Source organism: Phallusia mammillata, chromosome 7 (genome assembly GCF_965637545.1).
Source record: "Phallusia mammillata chromosome 7, kaPhaMamm4.hap1.1, whole genome shotgun sequence".
NCBI classification, from domain to species: domain Eukaryota; kingdom Metazoa; phylum Chordata; class Ascidiacea; order Phlebobranchia; family Ascidiidae; genus Phallusia; species Phallusia mammillata.
The window spans coordinates 11,411,122-11,431,742 of record NC_137258.1 but is presented as its reverse complement, the minus strand read 5'-3'; the positions used below and the strand labels follow the sequence as shown (position 1 = coordinate 11,431,742).

The 20,621-nt window shown below is 44.1% G+C and overlaps 1 protein-coding gene across 1 annotated transcript; it reads left to right on the top strand.

Annotated features, from left to right (window-relative positions):
• Positions 1–6,007: 6,007 nt before the first annotated feature.
• On the top strand, positions 6,008–20,048 carry LOC145238978 (uncharacterized). Its single transcript, XM_080102275.1, has 2 exons — positions 6,008–6,098; positions 6,467–20,048. Exons 1-2 carry the CDS (start codon positions 6,008–6,010, stop codon positions 19,966–19,968), a joined length of 13,593 nt encoding a protein of 4,530 aa, XP_079958401.1. The 3' UTR covers positions 19,969–20,048.
• Positions 20,049–20,621: the final 573 nt, after the last annotated feature.

Below are 20,621 nucleotides of genomic sequence, written 5' to 3'. Positions count from 1 at the left end.
CTCTAGCCATTCGCATTACACATTGGATACAATCTATTATGTCCTTTTTACACTTTGCAACCTGAACCTGATCTGTATTATCGTAATCCAATCTTGTGTCGTTATAGCGAATTTGTTGACTCACGCATACAACCTACTTCAAGTTACTTTCAGTAAGGCTGATTTGCGAAGGTTAATACAGATTACTAACGGTCATATAGCCTAACACCCAATCTTTACGGCGTAAATTAAAAAGTAAACAAAGTGATTTGCGTTATTTGTGTTTTACTGGCAATGTGATTAGTACTGATAACTAACAATTTGATCATGGTAAAGTGATGTACTGTTAATTATATTTTAGCTCTTCAACTCTTGGCATTGTGGAATAATGAAAATGTCAATGTAAAATCAGTGGCTGTAAGTTGGTTTTCTGTGTAAAGAACCCCTTGTGTCACGTTTTTACTGAAAACTTGTGGTTGATTTTTGGACGGCAATGAGACCAACACATTTTGCCGAGTTAACCGTGATCCGAAAGCATGAATTACATTACAAATAGTGGTGTACCGATGGTTCGGTTTACCGAATTTATATGTGGCCGTATTAGCAATTTAAATCTTTTACGCAAACAAAAAATAGCTTCTAAAACACCAAAAAAGTGTAGACTACAGGCTTTGATTCCCGATTTTACTAAGGAAAGCGTGATTTGCATTTAAGGTGTGAAAAGTATCATTCTAGTCTAATTACGTACCAGTACACAATATTTGAGCTAAAACTAACATCGCTTTAACTATGTGTTTATTTTTTATCGTTTTCCGGCTAATGATTAGTAACTAATTTGCAGACTGATAACGACAACAGATGCAATCTTAAACCGGCTGAACTAAAATAATTTTTATGTCTGTATATGGGTCAAGCGCGCCAGCACTTGTTATAATTATAGACTTTATATGAGCTGCTTTTTGACGGGAACGTGTTTTTGCTATAAAGCCAGTTTGAATGTTGGACTTTCGCAAAAAGTTGAAAATAGGTCAATTGTACTTTCAAAAATCTCAGGAACGCAATAAGGCAGTTGAGTCAAAGCACACTGTGTATTTTAATGCAAGTAATGGTTTTATTTCTGGGCCACATCAGGCGTATTTTTTTCGAGCACACGCCTAACCTGAAAACCACATCCGAGTCGCGTTTACTAATTATTAGTCACTTGATGTGGACCAGAGAAATTTAACCTAACGTTTCTAGGTGTGTTCTTAACCATTATTCTTCTACCCCACACTTAGAAACTTCGGCTGACATTTTTGTTAAGGTAGTTGTAAAGATAACAGGTGCGATACCTTAAGCAGGGCCAGGAATAACTGACTTCCAATAGCATCATTTTGCAGGGTGCTGTGTAGCGGTAGGATGTGGACCAATTTGTTATTTATATATTTTGTTTTGGTCTGCACCTGTACGAGAAACACTGCGCAAATAATTGCACCTTTAGGTAAGAAATACTTGTGTTTTGCTTTGTTTGTATTGATTAGCCAACGTTATTTATTTGTGTTTTTTCGACATTGGTTCTTAATTGGTGTGAAATTTTGGCTAGAACTATTGATATTTCTACCATCACACTGGTTTTTAACATTTTGCGTGTCAGGAAAATTGATGTTGAATGCTAGCAACAAATAATGAATTACACAACAATACATGTTGATCAATGGACTGCATTGTAAAAGGTTATCATATGTAGTGAAAGATTAAGGAGTTTCTGTAGCGGAACCATGAAATATCATGCGCATACAGCGCGACATTTCAGGCCTCCATGCTCGATTTTACCTATTACTGCATGCGACAAGGCACATTCGCTAAATACGCCCACGTTATTCAAAGGATAAACACTAGGGACATATTCTTTAACATTTATTTTCGCACAGTCACAGCCTTTTGCAACTTTTAGTATAAGTAAAGCGTAGAGACAAACTTTTTTGGGAGAGGGATTTAATAGTTTGTAAAATATCACATGTGCTTTGCACTGCTTGTTTAATGCAATAAACATACTTTTTCTCAACTTATTGTTTCTAAACATATAGTTTTAATTTTTCCTTCTTTTATGCCTAAGTAGGCATTTGTGTTGGTTTGGTTTCACGAAGACGAGTTTTGATGGACTTCATTCATTGAGTGAAAAAATGTTAATCCCAAAATATGCAAAGCATGCCAAGAACAATTCATTCAATGTTTCTCATGCATTTGTAGACGAAGGCGATTGTTGCGACCAAGAAGCGTCAACTCGCGTTCCGTGCCCCGCCGGAGGGGACCTACACACGGCGTCATGCCTCGAAAATGGCTGTTGTCATGACGATGGGGGAGATGGCACCGATGCGCCTGCCTGTTTTGCAAGAAAGGGTATTTTGGAAACAAGCTTTGCGATTTAGCATGAATTAATCTTCTTGTAGCCAAATTTAAAACCTTGCTTGAATTTCCATATTTCAGAGAGACCTTGTGGTCGTTGCAAAGTCAATCCAGTAAATAGAACACCGTGTGGATATTGGTCAGAGACTAAGGAATTTTGCGAGGAGATGGGTTGCTGTTATGATAAGCAAACTTTCCCTTACTGCTATAGGACAGCAGGTACGACAACGCCTAAATACCGCAGTAGTTGGTTGCCCGATTTTCGCAATGCCCGTTCATGTTTACATTATGTTGTCACATGATATTTTGCGTTGACATTTTTCCGTCTTTTGTCCGAACTAGATTTCACGGTTTAATTTTTATTGTCGTGTATTTTGCTTGAATCACATACCAATTAAAACAACAAAATAACTGACATAATAAAGTTTGTTTGTGAATGATACTTAGCATAGAAAACACATAGGTTTAGTCAAACGTTTCGTTAACGGTTTATCGATCTCAAATCAGCAGCATTAAGCCACATTCGCTGCTGTTTAAAACACTTGCACATAACTAACATGATCACGGTACAGACAAGAAGCCGAGAATTATGCCTTTGCCGAATCGGAATCTGGAACCTGTATTCGATGCGACCCCGCCTCCGAGAAACAGCGACTACTGGAAAGCTTATGGACCAGAAGAGAAATACTTTAATCCTGTATTCAGGGAAATGTTGGAGGTCTACTGCCCAACAGAATACGACCGAAAACGCTGCGGCCATCGTAGTGTCAATAGGTGTGGTTGAATTTGTTAACTAATTTGTCTACTGTATACGCAATCGTGAATAACGGGCAAAAAGCAATAGTCTTAGAGCAAAACAAGCTACGAAAATAAAAACTTAAGTCTTTTCAGTTGGTTACATTTTTTTTTTAACATTTGTTTAGTTGCCCATGTTCACCACAACACAAACACACGTGGCATTTCATTCATGTTAAACTTTAAAAGTATTTATATATATTGAAAATGAGTTCTAAACTCTTTGTTTATAGAGACGAGTGTATAGATCAAGGATGTTGCTGGAATCCAAGTCTTGGAAATCCAGTGTGCTTTTATACACATAGCAAAGCAAAGACGAACGGCCCAGTCCTTGGTAAATATCAAATGTTCGCTTTAGGCTGAATAAAGTTAGTTATAGGTCGTAGCGCCAACCTGTTGCCGAAGGGCAGGTTATCAGCCACTGTGGGTGTTTCTTAAAATTGCAGGGAATTTCGGAAAACTATGTAGCGCTTGGGTTCGCATGTTGCAAACCTTGAAACAAATATTTCTAACTTTTCTCCCCACGCTGCCACAGGCGCTCTTATTGCGTCTCTGATCCGTTTAAGTTTTTGGTTATGCTGAGAACCATTGTCTGATCCACGACGAGATATTGTCTGCATTGACGTTGCTCGAATATCCAGCACCTAGTTTTACCACATAAATAATCACAACAGGCTTTCTGCATGACAGATCGTGCGATTGCAAGAGGCGTAGTACTGAATTAGTCTGGTCTTCCTGGCATTATGTGCGACGATTTGTAGTTGTGGCTTGAAATATGTATGTAAATGATGAAAATAGGTGTGGGTGGACTTTGTTTTAATAACCTTAACACATTTTGCAGACGCAGTGATGCAACAGTTTGTACAACGAAACAAAACCACTGATGAATCGCACAATCACATTGATGCTTCACCCGTTTCGCAATTCAGCTACGAAAATGTTTCTGTTACACTCGAGTGCCCTCTGGTGACTGACCGATCTACCAAAAAGTCATGTCACTCTAGTACAAGGTACTGGACTGAAAACGTTTTAAATAACAAATATTAGGCTAAAGAAAATCAAAAAATTCAAATTTGAACATGTAAAACAAATTGCTTCCATCAACTATTTTACCCAGTCTAAAGAATTTAAACATTTATAGCAATTGCACGGTTTATTCAAATTAATTGGTTTTCAACGAAAAAACAATGCTAGTTAATTTTTTACAGTCTATTTAAAATATAGCTTATGACAAGGAATTTTATATGTTTTTTCTCAAACAAATTTTATGATCTCTTGCATTAAAAAGTATAGAATACATTATTCCACCCCATTGGCGCTGATATTATGCTTATCTGTTATTAACCCAGGGCCCTTTGCATGGAGGAAAATTGTTGCTGGATGAACGAACGCTGTGTGGCCCCATACACACACTTCAAGGAAGCGCCCAAAGGTAAATGGCATTTAAAAATAATGTGTTGTTGCAAACATTTTTTAAAATATTTTGGTGTTGTTTCTGTAGATCCTGTCCTGCCAGAGCAGGCTCTCCTGGCGAATGACTGGGTCTCTGCATCTATCGATATGTACGTGGAAAACACCACTTTGCAAGTCATGTGTCATTCAGTAAGAACACCAGTTCGCTGTGGTCCACCAGGAATAAACAGGTAACTGATGTGAAGCACCAGTTCAAACTCCGAAATTGACACTGCTTATGGTGTCATATCACCCTTCGAAACAACATTGATCAGGATACAGTGACATTTAGGGCGCTCTTCCTACAAGCAATTAAGCTTCACGCGGGCAACCCCATCGCTTGACATTTTGCGATCAAGCATTTGTTATCGACTTTATGCAAAATTTGACATGGATAAACATCATGTTTGTTCAACTTTATGTGCAAGGTTTTTTCAATCTGTAACTCTTAAAGTTTGCGCACAACTTTTGATAAATAAAGGTTTAACGGGCTCCCATGTACATTATCACAGTTTTGACCCAGCGAAATGTCGAACCGCAATACATTTTAAGATTAATGGATACCAATCGGTGTCTCTGTTACTTAATTCTATAGTTATCAGGCACATAGAGTTGAAACGGCCTTTCTTAAACGGATAATTCAGGCAATGTCCAGATAGCATATTCCACTAAAATGATTAGGAAGTGTTTAGATTTTTCCACATTTTAGCCTAATGCAGTTGCCGGGTTTCAGGGATTCCAGGTTACCTTTTTTGCATTATGATGTGCTGTTTTCGAGATATTTAATCAAACAGTAAACGTTGAATCAAATCAAATCAAAACAAATTTAAGGGAGATCGTTATGAGGGGTGCGTTTCTAGTTTCTTTTTCCAACACTCTTTCTTGTTTAGAACTGAATGCATCATTGCAAAATGCTGCTGGCAACCTGAACTTTTATTAAAGGAGAACAACGACATCGTTTGTACTTTACCCGTTATTCGTGAAAACGAAAAAACTCAAAGCGATGTTGGTACGTGATGGTTATGCTCTTCAATTTTGGTTTAAATTTGTTTAGAAAATAAGAAAAATGTATTTTGTACAAATGTAAGAAAATAAATGTAGAAATAACTATGAAAGAGAAGAAATAAACAAATTGAGTTGTGTTAAATTGAGTTATGTTCTTGCTGGAAAGTATATTTGGTAACTATTTAAAATGATCTGCTTTTTATAGTGGATGAAAACATGGCACAATGGGGAGACTGGCAGACCTGGTCTGAATGTACGGCTACAGAACAAGGAACTCCTCTTGGTGGAAAGAGGGTTCGAAGAAGAGAGTGTTTTGCCAAAGAGAGGAAAAATAACGGCGTCCTCAGCTGTAACGGGGCAGCCAGTGAATCGATGGACTGCAGGGATCCTAATGGATGCATACTTGGAGACTGGTCAGGCTGGACAAGGTGGTCTAAATGTTCCCCCGCTTGTTCACCCGGTACACAGAAGAGATATAGACGGTGTGCTCCGGATGAAGCAATAGGTGAGTGCTGAAGAGAATCGATTCGAATCTTTGTTTGTGTTATAATTTAGTCAAATTTAAAAGTCGATACTTTTTGTAAAACTGCACGAGATATAATATTCACATAAATGAGTGATTTAATCCTCCTCTTGAGTTAAGTAACGCTTCATATACCTTTAAAACCACATACAAAGCTTTGTAATAATTTTCTCATACAATAGCTTTTGGACATTGGCGATTGGGTAATTCACTTTTGTTTTGTAGATTTTATCCAAAACATACAAGCTATATTGTTATTTCTCAGTTCAAATGAATTTCCCTACAAACCACAAAAAATACAAGCACTTTGTTTTTGCTGTTTTGCAGACATAGATCCTGAATGTGATGAGTGTGACGACGCGTTTATCCCCACCGAGTACGACCAAATGGAGGAAAGAAACTGCAACGAAGATTCTTGCCCAAAGTGGTTGGAGTGGACGGAAGGCGAGTGTATATGCGGTGTTCGAATCAGCATGAGAACTTGCGATCTTGATTACCCTGAGGTGGATTTGTTATCCCACGACATTTCTTGTTACAACCGCACAACCGAATGCCCTGGAGAATGCTACCCCAAGTGGGAGGAATGGGGACCATGGTCACCTTGCTCGCTAACGTGTGCGGTCGGTACTAGAGATAGGAACAGAATTTGCGTTGATGCAGAGGGCCTTGAAACAACAGGTTGTGCCGGGGGTGGAATTGATACAGAACAATGTAACACCGAATTGTGTCACCTGTGGAGTGATTGGACACCTGAAGGGGATTGTGAAGCTGAATGCGAAGGCACGGCTTTGCAACGGACAACGAGGTCTTGTATGAATCCGCCTGACTTCGCATCCAATGATGAGTGTACCATGACTTACATCCAGTGTAACGGTAGTAAGTGTTTCGGAGATTGGGAATGGACACCTTGGTCTGAATGTGAAGACACCTGCGGACCCTCGGCAATGAATAGAACCAGATATTGCGTCTACAAGGGGCAGATCATGGAAGATATGTCTCGTTGCATGAGAGAGGAAACAGCAGAAATACTTGAAACCGCGCCTTGCAACGAAGTGCTATGTCACAAATGGGGCGATTGGGTTTTAGAAGATGACTGTAGTGCACCTTGTCGAGGAAACGGATTACAAACTAAATCCAGACCGTGCCTGGATGATGACAAAACTCCTTTAAATCTTGGTGAAACTCATGACGAATCTTGCTACAAAATTTCAGTAGAATGTGAAGGGGTTCCAACGTGTCCTCCTACCTGGACCGATTGGAGCGACTGGTCGCCGTGTTCGGAATCTTGTACAGTTGGCACAAGAACCAAAACTCGATCATGCGTTGATGATGACGGCTTGGAAGTAATTGGGTGTCCTGGTGATGACATTTTGGTTGAAACTTGCAATGAAGACCAGTGTACAACGTGGGGCGATTGGGAGAGAATAGGAGAGTGTGACGCTAATTGCGAAGAAAGGGGAAATCAAAAATCGACAAGAATTTGTTTAGACCCGGAAGGACTAATTCCAACATACGAGGAATGCAGAATTCGGGATGTGCCTTGCAATGGAAGTCGTTGTATGGGTGACTGGGCCACCTGGAGTCCTTATTCTGCCTGCGAAGATGCATGCAGCCCTGCGTTTAAAACTCGCACAAGATCGTGTGTGTTCAACAGCGAAGAAACAGATGATTTAACGCGTTGCATCAGAGACGGAGAGTTAGAAAATGAGGAAAGTGCCCCGTGCAACGAGAATATGTGTCAAATTTGGGGTGAATGGTTTCTTCAGGACGACTGCAACGCTCCTTGCAGAGAAAACGGATCACAAACCAACTTGCGCGCTTGTCTTGACGATAATGTTGGTGACCTTGCCGAATTTCATCCGTTGCCTTGTTTCATGACAAAAGAGATATGCCAAGGTGCGCCAACATGCCCACCAGAATGGACTGAATGGGGGAACTGGTCTACATGTTCAGAATCGTGCATTCCAGGCCTAAGAAACCGAGAACGAGTTTGTCGCAGCGAATTCGGTTTCGAAGACGACGGGTGCCCTGGCGAAAAAATTGAGACTGAGAGCTGCAACCTCGATTCTTGTCACGAGTGGGGCGATTGGGAACTAGTAGGTGAGTGTGTTGCGCCCTGCGAAGAACCGGGAGAGCACGCGTATGTGAGAACCTGCATATCACCTCCAGATTTCACTGCAATTGATAACTCGTGCAGTAGTCGTACTGCGCCCTGTGATGGAGCTCGATGTTTAGGGGACTGGGACACGTGGAGCACTTGGTCAAGTTGCTATGACAGCTGCGCCCCATCACATATGAATAGAACACGGCATTGTGTCTTTGAGGATGAGCTGGAGGAGGATGTAACGCGTTGTCATAGAGATGGCGACATTGCCAATCGGGAATCGATTCCTTGCAACGAAAACATGTGTCATAATTGGGGAGAGTGGATTCTGGAAGATGACTGCGATGCAGCATGCAGAAACACTGGTGTACAAACAAGTTCAAGAAAATGTGCTGATGATATGACCAATGAAAACTTTATTGCCTTCCACGAAGCATCTTGCTACACTGAAAAAGTAGAATGTTCTGGGCCACCTATTTGCCCACCTGCATGGAGTACATGGGGTGAGTGGTCCGAGTGTTCTGATTCTTGCTCAGTTGGACAAAAAATGAGAAGCAGAACGTGTCTGACAGAAGACGGAGCGGAGGTGGACGAATGCGATGGTTTTTCTACAGATACTGAAGAATGCAACACAAATTTGTGCGAGGAATGGGGTAATTGGGAGTTGTCTGGAGAATGTGACGCTGAATGCGAAACACCCGGAACACAAAGGTCAACTCGAACGTGTATCACGCCTCCTGATGTCATCAGTACTACCTCATGTACTGAACGGCTTGTGCCTTGCAATGGTAGCGTGTGTTTCGGTGACTGGGATACGTGGAAGCCATGGTCCAACTGTTTCGACACCTGCGGCCCGTCATTTATGAACAGAACCCGTGACTGTATCTTGAAAGGTGAAATTGTGGATGCTTCGAGATGCCACTCAGAAAACGGTATTGGCTCTGTAGGCACGCAATCTTGCAATGATGAAATGTGTGCGAATTGGTCAACCTGGCAGTTGGAAGACGACTGCGACGCACCGTGTAGGGGTATTGGAACACAAGCAAATTCGAGATATTGTTTAGACAGCGTTGCAAACGCGTTTCTTGCTGAAGTTCACAATGTGTCGTGCTACCGGGTTTCGGTTCACTGCAATGGAGCTCCGACTTGCCCTCCGTCCTGGGATGAATGGGGCAGTTGGTCAGCTTGTTCTGAACTATGTACGCATGGAGTTGAAACAAGATCTAGAGTTTGTCTAACTGAAGATGGCGAAGAAGTTGATGAATGCCAAGGCGAAAACATAATGTCGCAAACCTGTAATACAGATTTGTGCCAGGAATGGGGAGAGTGGGTTGTCTCCGGAAGTTGTGATGGCGATTGTGAAGAGCAGGGGCTTCAGCTTACCACAAGAATGTGCATCAATCCCCCTGGTTTTGTAACCGAAAATCAGAACTGTGACAGACAGTTTGTTTCTTGTACAGGACCACGTTGTCTTGGAGACTGGGACAACTGGAGCGAGTGGACCGACTGCAACAGCCCATGCAGTCCTTCTACCCAGAATCGAACGCGTCACTGCATTTTTGAAGGGGCAATACAAGATGATCTTACTCGATGCCACAGAGATGGTGACATCTCTAGCACAGAGGAGATCGCTTGCAACGTAAACATGTGTCAGGAATGGGGTGATTGGGCCTTGGAAAACGACTGTGACGCGCCATGTAGAGGCACTGGGTTGGAAACCATGTCGAGATCATGCCTCAATCTCGGCGAAGGACTGTTGGATCTTTCCTTATTCCACAATGAGTCTTGTTTTAGCACAAAAGTACCCTGTAATGGTGCGCCTACTTGTCCACCATCATGGAATGAGTGGGGCGAGTGGACACCATGCTCTCAATCATGCGCTGTCGGAGAAACATCAAGGTACAGGGTTTGTTTGACAGAAGAGAGTGTTGAGGTCGATGAGTGTGAAGGTGCAGCGGTTTTAACTAAGGTTTGCAACGAAGACCTTTGTCTGGAATGGGGAAACTGGGAAAAATCAGAAGACTGTGATGCAGAGTGTGAAAAGCCCGGAGTCCAACAGAATCGAAGACATTGTATCAATCCTCCCGGTTTCCTTGAGGACAACGAGGACTGCCAAATAAGGTACGATGCGTGTACTGGTCCGCGATGCTTTGGTGATTGGGACAACTGGAGTACGTGGTCGGCGTGCCACGATCAGTGTGGACCGTCAACAAAAAATCGTACGAGGTACTGCATGTTTAAAGGTGAAATGACAAATGACGTTACACGATGTCATCGCGATGGCATCAGCAGCGACATTGATACCGATTCTTGCAATGAGTTTCTGTGTCATACCTGGGGTGAGTGGGAATTAAAAGACGATTGCAATGCCCCCTGTCGAGGAAATGGAACTCAAACCCAATCAAGAAGATGCGATGATACAGAAGTTTCGGAAGAGTTTCTTGCAACGTTGCACGACCGATCATGTTACACACTAAAGATTGAATGTTTGGGCGCCCCAGTTTGTCCACCAACTTGGACCGAGTGGGGAGAGTGGTCTTCGTGCTCGGAATCTTGTACAAGTGGTGTAAAAACACGGCAAAGGTTGTGTTTGACTGAGGATGGATTGGAAGTAAACGAATGTGGAGGAGCAGAAACACAACAAGAAAGCTGCAATGACAACCTTTGTGTTGCGTGGGGAGATTGGGAAGATAGAGAATGTGATGCGGAATGTGAATCTAATGGCACTCGACTTGTGGTTAGACTATGTACTTTCCAACCGCAGTTTAACGAACAACTGGACAAATGCAATTCTCGTAATGTTTCCTGCATTGGCCCTAGGTGCATGGGCGAATGGAACGAATGGAAACCATGGTCTGACTGTTATGATAACTGCGGGCCTTCAACAAAAAATAGAACCAGATCGTGCATATTTAGAGGGGATTCGACAGACGATCTGACACGTTGCGTTGTCGATGGCAACACAGCAGATGTCGAAACAATTACATGCAACGAAAATATGTGCCACCTCTGGACGGAATGGACATTGGAAAACGACTGTGATGCCCCGTGCAGAGGTACTGGGCTCCAAACTTTGTCTAGGAACTGCCAAGAGGTTCATCTTACGGATAATATCTTGTCGGTATTTCACAATGAATCGTGCTATAACCAACAAGTACAGTGCGATGGTGCACCTACTTGCCCTCCTGCATGGAATGAGTGGGGCGAGTGGACACCATGCTCTCAATCATGCGCTGTCGGAGAAACATCAAGGTACAGGGTTTGTTTGACAGAAGAGAGTGTTGAGGTCGATGAGTGTGAAGGTGCAGCGGTTTTAACTAAGGTTTGCAACGAAGAACTTTGTCTGGAATGGGGAAACTGGGAAAAATCAGAAGACTGTGATGCAGAGTGTGAAAAGCCCGGAGTCCAACAGAATCGAAGACATTGTATCAATCCTCCCGGTTTCCTTGAGGACAACGAGGACTGCCAAATCAGGTACGATGATTGTACTGGTCCGCGATGCTTTGGTGATTGGGACAACTGGAGTACGTGGTCGGCGTGCCACGATCAGTGTGGACCGTCAACAAAAAATCGTACGAGGTACTGCATGTTTAAAGGTGAAATGACAAATGACGTTACACGATGTCATCGCGATGGCATCAGCAGCGACATTGATACCGATTCTTGCAATGAGTTTCTGTGTCATACCTGGGGTGAGTGGGAATTAAAAGACGATTGCAATGCCCCCTGTCGAGGAAATGGAACTCAAACCCAATCAAGAAGATGCGATGATACAGAAGTTTCGGAAGAGTTTCTTGCAACGTTGCACGACCGATCATGTTACACACTAAAGATTGAATGTTTGGGCGCCCCAGTTTGTCCACCAACTTGGACCGAGTGGGGAGAGTGGTCTTCGTGCTCGGAATCTTGTACAAGTGGTGTAAAAACACGGCAAAGGTTGTGTTTGACTGAGGATGGATTGGAAGTAAACGAATGTGGAGGAGCAGAAACACAACAAGAAAGCTGCAATGACAACCTTTGTGTTGCGTGGGGAGATTGGGAAGATAGAGAATGTGATGCGGAATGTGAATCTAATGGCACTCGACTTGTGGTTAGACTATGTACTTTCCAACCGCAGTTTAACGAACAACTGGACAAATGCAATTCTCGTAATGTTTCCTGCATTGGCCCTAGGTGCATGGGCGAATGGAACGAATGGAAACCATGGTCTGACTGTTATGATAACTGCGGGCCTTCAACAAAAAATAGAACCAGATCGTGCATATTTAGAGGGGATTCGTCAGACGATCTGACACGTTGCGTTGTCGATGGCAACACAGCAGATGTCGAAACAATTACATGCAACGAAAATATGTGCCACCTCTGGACGGAATGGACATTGGAAAACGACTGTGACGCCCCGTGCAGAGGTACTGGGCTCCAAACTTTGTCTAGGAACTGCCAAGAGGTTCATCTTACGGATAATATCTTGTCGGTATTTCACAATGAATCGTGCTATAACCAACAAGTACAGTGCGATGGTGCACCTACTTGCCCTCCTGCATGGAATGAGTGGGGAAATTGGTCAGAGTGCTCTGAATCTTGCACCAGCGGATTAATGACCCGCAACCGAATTTGCCTCACAGAGAGTGGCGTGGAGGGAAATGAGTGCGAAGGACCTGCAACAGAAAGTGAAACCTGTAATGACGATCTCTGCTTGGAGTGGAATGAATGGCAACTAGACGGTACGTGTAATGCTGAATGCGAAATGAATGGAACGCGCGTTTCTACCAGAGACTGCATCAATCCCCCGAACCTCAACCCTGGTCGCAATGACTGCAACTATCGACTTGTTTCCTGTACTGGGTCAAGATGTATGGGTAACTGGAGCGAGTGGAATGATTGGTCTGACTGTCATGATGCTTGCGGCCCGTCAACTCAAAACCGGACTAGAAGCTGTGTGTTTAGAGGCGAAGATACTGACGATTTTAGTCGTTGTTCCAAATCGGACGATGAAACTAACGTTCAAACGTTACTGTGCAATGATTTTATGTGTCATACATGGGACGAATGGAAGTTACAGGACGATTGTGACGCTCCTTGTAGAGGTAATGGCTCGCAAACTAAATCAAGGCTGTGCGAAGACCAGCATGTAACGCAAGATGATCTGTTAACGTTTCACGCCGAGTCATGCTTTAGGGTTTCCGAAGTCTGTTTTGGAGCCCCTACTTGCCCGCCATCTTGGAATGAATGGGGACCGTGGTCCACCTGTTCAAAGTCTTGCACCAACGGAATTCAACAACGACAAAGATTTTGCTTTACCGAAGACGGTGTGGAAGTGAATGAATGTGCCGGTCCCGAAGTAGAAACAGCAAACTGTAACCACCACCTTTGCTTGGATTGGGGTGAGTGGGAAGTGACAGGCGAATGTAATGCTGAATGTGAAACGAACGGCACCCAAATATCGACTAGAATTTGCATCAATCCTCTTGAGGGACAGGACGAACCTAACGAATGCAACACAGTTGAAAGTATGTGTCTTGGGCCAAGATGCATGGGGGATTGGGACGGATGGACTTCATGGTCCGAATGTAATAGTAGTTGCGAGCCTTCACTGAAAAATAGAACCAGGGCATGTGTATTTAATGGTGAAATAACGGATGACATATCACGTTGCGTTAGAGATGGGGAACTTGATGTCGAAACTATGGAATGCAATGAAGGAATGTGTCACAAATGGACTGAGTGGAATTCGCAAAATGACTGTAACGCACCTTGTAGAGGCATCGGACTTCAGACAATGGCACGTAGCTGTGAGGATATACACATGACACCAGATCTTCTTACCGACATTCACGAGCAATCCTGTTATCAGAAGAGAAGCGAATGTTCGGGAACTCCTACTTGTCCTCCAGCTTGGACTGATTGGGAACCTTGGAGTGTGTGTAGTCAATCTTGTACATCTGGTACACGTCTCCGTCAAAGACAGTGCTTGACCGAGACAGGTGAGCCGGTGGACCAATGCGACGGATCTGAAACGGAAATCGAAAACTGCAATGAAAATCTGTGTTTGGAATACAGTGAATGGCGAACAGTTGGTGAATGCAACGCCGAGTGCGAAAAAGACGGCTCGCAGTTTTCCGTTAGAGTTTGCCTTAATCCACCCGATTTTTTTGAGGTACAAAACGAGTGCAACTCGCGCTCGGAAGACTGTGTTGGATCACGATGTCTAGGAGACTGGGATACTTGGAGTCAGTGGACGGAATGCCAAGATCCCTGTAGTCCGTCTTTGAAAAATCGTTCCAGGGTGTGTTTGTATCAAGGCAACGTTACAGACGACATGTCACGATGCCATGATGACATAACAGAAAACGCAAATGTGGACATCAGACCTTGCAACGAGTTTATGTGTCGCGATTGGGGCGAGTGGGAAATTGCCGACGACTGTGATGCTCTCTGTAGAGCAAACGGATCCCAGACCAAATCGCGAGCATGTGATGATAATACCTCCTGGTTTCTGCTTGCCGCGTTTCACGAACAGTCTTGTTACAGAACGAAAGTGGATTGCATGGGTGCCCCAACTTGTCCTCCTGCATGGAATGAGTGGGGAAGTTGGTCTTCCTGCTCACAATCTTGTACCACAGGGACAAGGAAAAGAAGGCGACTGTGTTACACTGAAGATGCCGTTGAAGTCGATGAGTGTGCGGGAGATCGGATCGAGACAGAAGCTTGCAACGAAAATCTTTGCCTGGAGTGGAATGAATGGCAACCGACTGGTGATTGCAATGCTGAATGTGAAACCAACGGCACACAACTTTTAACCAGAAGTTGCGAAAATCCTATCGACTTCAACGACGCATCTGACATATGCAATTCTCGCTATATTACCTGCACAGGAGAAAGATGCATGGGCGATTGGAATGAGTGGAGTGCATGGTCTGAATGTCAAGAAAACTGCGGCCCTGGAGTCAAAAACCGCTATAGATCTTGTATCTTTAACGGAAACACTACGGAAGATTTATCTCGCTGCCACAGAGAAGGAAATATTACAAATGCAGACATTTTGCCTTGTAACGAGCTTATGTGTCACGCCTGGGGAAACTGGACTTTGCAAAACGATTGTGACGCACCCTGCAGAGGTACCGGTCAACAAACAAGATCCAGAAGTTGTATAGATGATGACATTACTAATGGGGACCTTGAATTTTTTCACAGTGAAGATTGCTACAGGGTTAGTGTTGAATGTTTGGGTGAACCTACATGTCCACCAACATGGAGTGAATGGGATGAATGGTCCGAATGCTCCGAGTCTTGCACAATTGGAAACAGAATACGTCGCAGACAATGTCTAACTGAAAATGGTGATCCAAGTGATGAATGCGTTGGTTCGGATATAGAGTCTGAAACCTGCAATGACGATCTTTGTTTGGCATGGAACGAATGGCAGGTTGCTGGTACGTGTGATGCTGAGTGTGAGAAAAACGGCACTTACCCATCAACTAGAACCTGTTTCGATCCACCTGATTTTATTGATTCTTCTTTAGAGTGCATTACTCGCCAGGTAGCATGCACAGGGCCTCGGTGTATGGGCGCATGGGATGACTGGAGTCCCTGGACCGATTGCCTTGACAACTGTAGCCCCTCGTTTTCAAATAGAACCAGAGTTTGCATTTTCCGAGATAATATAACGACCGATATCACTCGATGCCAAAATAATCCAAACGAACCCAATGTCGAAACCTTATCATGTAACGAGTTTTTGTGTCGCGATTGGGACGAATGGACTTTTCAGGGCGATTGCAATGCTCTGTGCAGAGGCATCGGTTTAGAAACCAGAATACGGAATTGCTTGGACGACGGAGTAACAAGCGACGACCTCTCCTCATTTCACGAAGAATCATGCTACTCGGAACGAGTGTTCTGCAATGGCCCACCTGTGTGCCCACCAACCTGGAGCGATTGGGACAATTGGTCAGAATGCAATGAATCCTGTACTGTAGGAATGCGGACCCGCTCAAGGCGCTGCCTTAATGAGACTGGGACCGAAGTTGACGAATGCAACGGGCCAGCTGTAGACACTGAGATATGCAACGACCACCTTTGCATCGAGTGGTCAGATTGGCAAATCGTGGGCGACTGTAATGCCGACTGTGAGGAAACTGGAACGCAGCCAACAACGCGGGTATGCATTAACCCACCTGACTACAACCATAATAATGATGATTGTGTTAGCCGATTAGCATCATGTACAGGACCGCGATGCCTGGGTGATTGGGTGAGCTGGTCGTCATGGTCTGGTTGCTATGACTCATGTAGTCCTTCAACGATGAACCGAACTCGACACTGTATATATAAAGGAGAGACAACTGAAGACTTAACTCGCTGCTTGCCTGAAGGAAACATAACAATGCATCACTCTGTCGATTGTAACGAAAACATGTGTCAAACGTGGAGTAATTGGACTCTCTTGGATGACTGCAATGCTCCGTGTCGGGGAAGCGGTCTTCAAACTAACGTAAGGAAATGCTTGGATGACGAAAAGATGGAAGAAGTTGTTGCACAAAATCATGACGCTCTTTGCTACAGCGTTCAAGTATCCTGTCTCGGTACTCCAACTTGTCCCCCTGCGTGGAGTGAATGGGGAAATTGGTCACGTTGCTCTGAAACCTGCTCGAACGGCACCAAGAATAGAAATCGACAATGCCTTACTGAAACTGGCGAACCAACAGATACCTGTGTTGGGGCCGCTTTAGATGTTGGTCAGTGTAATCAGGACTTATGTCTTGAATGGGAAGATTGGCAGTTGGTGGGTGAATGTAATGCGGAATGTGAACAAAACGGAACAGAACGCTATTCCAGAAACTGCGCCAACCCTCTCAATCTTGTTTTCGACCAGGATAGTTGTAACATAAAGTTTGAGTCATGCGTTGGTGCCCGATGCATGGGAGACTGGAATGATTGGAGTAGCTGGAGTGATTGTCGCGAATCTTGTGGGCCTGCTTTCAAACAAAGAGAACGGCAATGTGTATATAATGGCGAGGTAACTGACGATTTGACAAGATGCCAGGAAAGCAACGAACTGGGTCTCTCGGATACTCTTGAGTGTAATGAACGAATGTGCAGCGAATGGGCGGAATGGGGTTTACGCGATGATTGTGATGCTCCATGTAGGGGAACTGGAAATCAAACACGGTCAAGAAAATGTGCTTCTATATCGTTTACAGATGATGTTTTAGGTGTACTGCACCCGGAATCTTGTTTTAAGCTGTATGTATCTTGCGAGGGAGAACCGACTTGTCCTCCGGCATGGAATGACTGGGCATCTTGGTCTGACTGTTCGGAAACGTGTTCAAGAGGTGTAAAGACCAGAGACAGGCAATGTATATCGGAATTTGGTGAACTAACAACGGGTTGTCCAGGCACCAATAACGACGTTCAACTTTGCAACGAAGATCTTTGTGTCACTTGGGGCAATTGGGATGACATTGGAAAATGTGATGCTCTCTGCGAACAAAACGGAACTCAACGATATGAGAGACCGTGTGTTGATCCAGTTAACTTCAATTCATCAAATGAAGAGTGCAATGTAAAGCACCAATCGTGCACCGGTGACATTTGTCTGGGAGATTGGGGGACATGGGGAGCTTGGTCAGATTGTGAAGATAGCTGCAGCCCGTCCGTGGCCAGACGTAATAGAGACTGTATTGTCAAAGGTGAAAAACATAATGAAGTTTTCCGCTGTTACCGTGACGGAGAGAAAGGCAGTCTTACTCAATCACGAGTTTGCAACCAATTGCTTTGTCCACAATGGGGTGATTGGATTATAAATGATGACTGCAATGCTCCTTGTAGAGGAAAGGGTGTACGATCAAGACTTAGAAACTGCACCATTTTCAATGACGGTTCCACATTGGGTGCAACAGTGGCTTTGGATGCCCATAACAAGGATTGCTATTCGACTGAAGTGCCATGCGAAGGAGCGCCGACATGTCCACCGGAGTGGAGCACCTGGGGTAATTGGTCTACTTGCTCCCAGTCATGTAGTGTTGGATTAATATACCGACAACGTCTATGCATTACCGAGTTCGGAGAGCAAACAGACATCAGTAATTGTCAAGGCGATGCGCGAGAGGAGGAACATTGTAACACGCATTTGTGTAAGGTTTGGAACGATTGGGACAAGGCGCTATCCTGTGATGCCGACTGCGAAGAACCTGGATTTAAATGGTCTTTACGGGCATGTAGAGATCAAACAATTCCCGTAGAAACAGCAAATGAATGTTTTCAAAACAAAGAGGCTTGTATGGGCGGACCTTGCCCTGGTTCATGGGGTCCTTGGAGCCAGTGGTCGGACTGTCAAGACAGATGCGGCCCATCTGTACAAAACAGATCGAGGTCTTGTTATTTAAAGGGCGAACTTGTTGATAACTCGCGCTGCGTCGAAGGCGAGCCAAGCGAAACAAGCACGTGCAACGAGATATATTGCACAAACTGGATGCGGTGGAAGGAAGGTAACTGTACAGGAGTATGTGGACAAAAAGGCACATACAAACGAGAAAGAGCGTGTCTGTTGAGTTTAACTTCTTTGGTTCGAGGGGATGAACTAGAAACAACGTTTCCAGGAATGCCGGAAGATTGCTATTTGAAGAAAATTGACTGTATTGTTGAGTGTATTCCTCAGTGGACTTTATGGTCGGAATGGTCGTCATGCAGCACATCATGTGCTCCAGGAGAGAAGGTTCGAACGAGAGAATGTTTTTACAACGAATCAAGGGTCGATCCAAAACATTGCACGGATCCAAGAAAAATTATTTTACGGGATGTATTTTCGCCTGACGGTTCATCACACAGGGCACCTTGCAACTTAGACATGTGTCTGACTTGGTCTCAATGGTCGGGAAAATGTAGCGCCAATTGCGGAGAGCCAGGAATTCTAGTAAAACGCCGTCAATGTAGATTCGCCATCAACGGTGACAACGTGGTAGCTGATGTGCGAAACCAAGCGATTGCCAAATGTTCTACGGAGCAAGTTCCATGTACAGGAGATTGTATTGCAAATTGGCTGCCGTGGTCTTCATGGAGCAGGTGTAGCGAGTCGTGCGGACCTGCAGTATCTATGCGAACACGTGTTTGTCATAGCCAAGGACGTAAAGTGGACGAAAGGTTTTGTTTGAAAAACGGAGACGTGGACGAGAGCGAATACAGGCTGGTGAGGACATGCAACAGCGAGGTTTGCAATTCGTGGACTTCATGGAGCGGTTTGCAGTGTAGTGCTCGATGTGGAGCTGTGGGACGCCGGCACAAACGCCGCATCTGTAATGGAACTGGTGAATTGAGGCCCCTGACGTCTCCGCTGAATGATCTTTCCTGTTTCAACGTAATCGAAAGGTGTACAACGCCAGTAGGCGACGTCAGTTACTCAAACTGGTTACCATGGACCCGGTGTACCAGCTCATGTGGAAATGGTGTGAGAAGAAGATTCCGTACGTGCAAAGGTCAATCAGGCTGTCGCGTAATCTCAACGGACTGCAGAAAGTTCGGGTCATCAAACGAAAGACAGACATGCAACTTGTCAGGATGCCTTCGATTTTCACCCTGGGCCGACGGAAAGTGTTCGGCCACATGTGGTGCAACAGGAAATATTGAACGCACACGCCGATGTCTTGTGGGTGCCGACGTTCCGGTCCCTGTACCTAGAGCAAGTTGCTTCAGCCTTACAAGGCCTTGTCGCGGCTCCTGCCCATAACGTCTAGTATTGGACTTGACGTCAAATTTATTTTAGTGAAGTGAGTTGCAGTCGCTCCGAATAAAAAATAATCAAGCCATTTAAACACCATTTAAATTAAGCATATCGCTTAAACTTAATTACGCATGCTTTCACACAAGCACAGCGTACAACTTGTCTTAAATGTCGTTACAAAACTTCAGTCAGCACTTCAATTGTGTACCTATGTTTAGCATTGTAAGCACTCGTTGTTTGAACAGTTCTGTTTTGTTGTTTGTTTGTTCACACTGTGCAATATGTACAGTTTTACCCTTGTAAATATATGTACGAAATAAATTGTGACTAGCCTACATGTTATACTCGTTTACGCAGTAGCCCTACACTAATCTAAGTAGTGACTGGATCTGACATTTCGGCTGCACAGGGAGATACCATAATTAGCTCACCTCATGACAGGTTGTACTTTTCTTGCAAATAAAGCTGTAAATGGCGTCAAAACTAATCCACAGTTGGTTATACTCGCGTAAATATAGACAGAAACTTAGTTTGAAAGAAACAACCGTAATGTCTGTTTAGTTCGCGCGAAGTCCTCTGCCACAGTTGTGACGTAATAATGTGACGAACAACATGGCCACAAAGGCACAGCTTTTTTGCAGGTCTTCTAACCCAGGGGC

Bases quoted from the DNA above. Each gene is read 5' to 3' on its own strand.
- LOC145238978 (XM_080102275.1), top strand. From the start codon at position 6,008: ATGGATGCATACTTGGAGACTGGTCAGGCTGGACAAGGTGGTCTAAAT. The intron at 6,099-6,466 runs GTGTGCTCCGGA...GCTGTTTTGCAG, and splicing joins ACACAGAAGAGATATAGACG to ACATAGATCCTGAATGTGAT.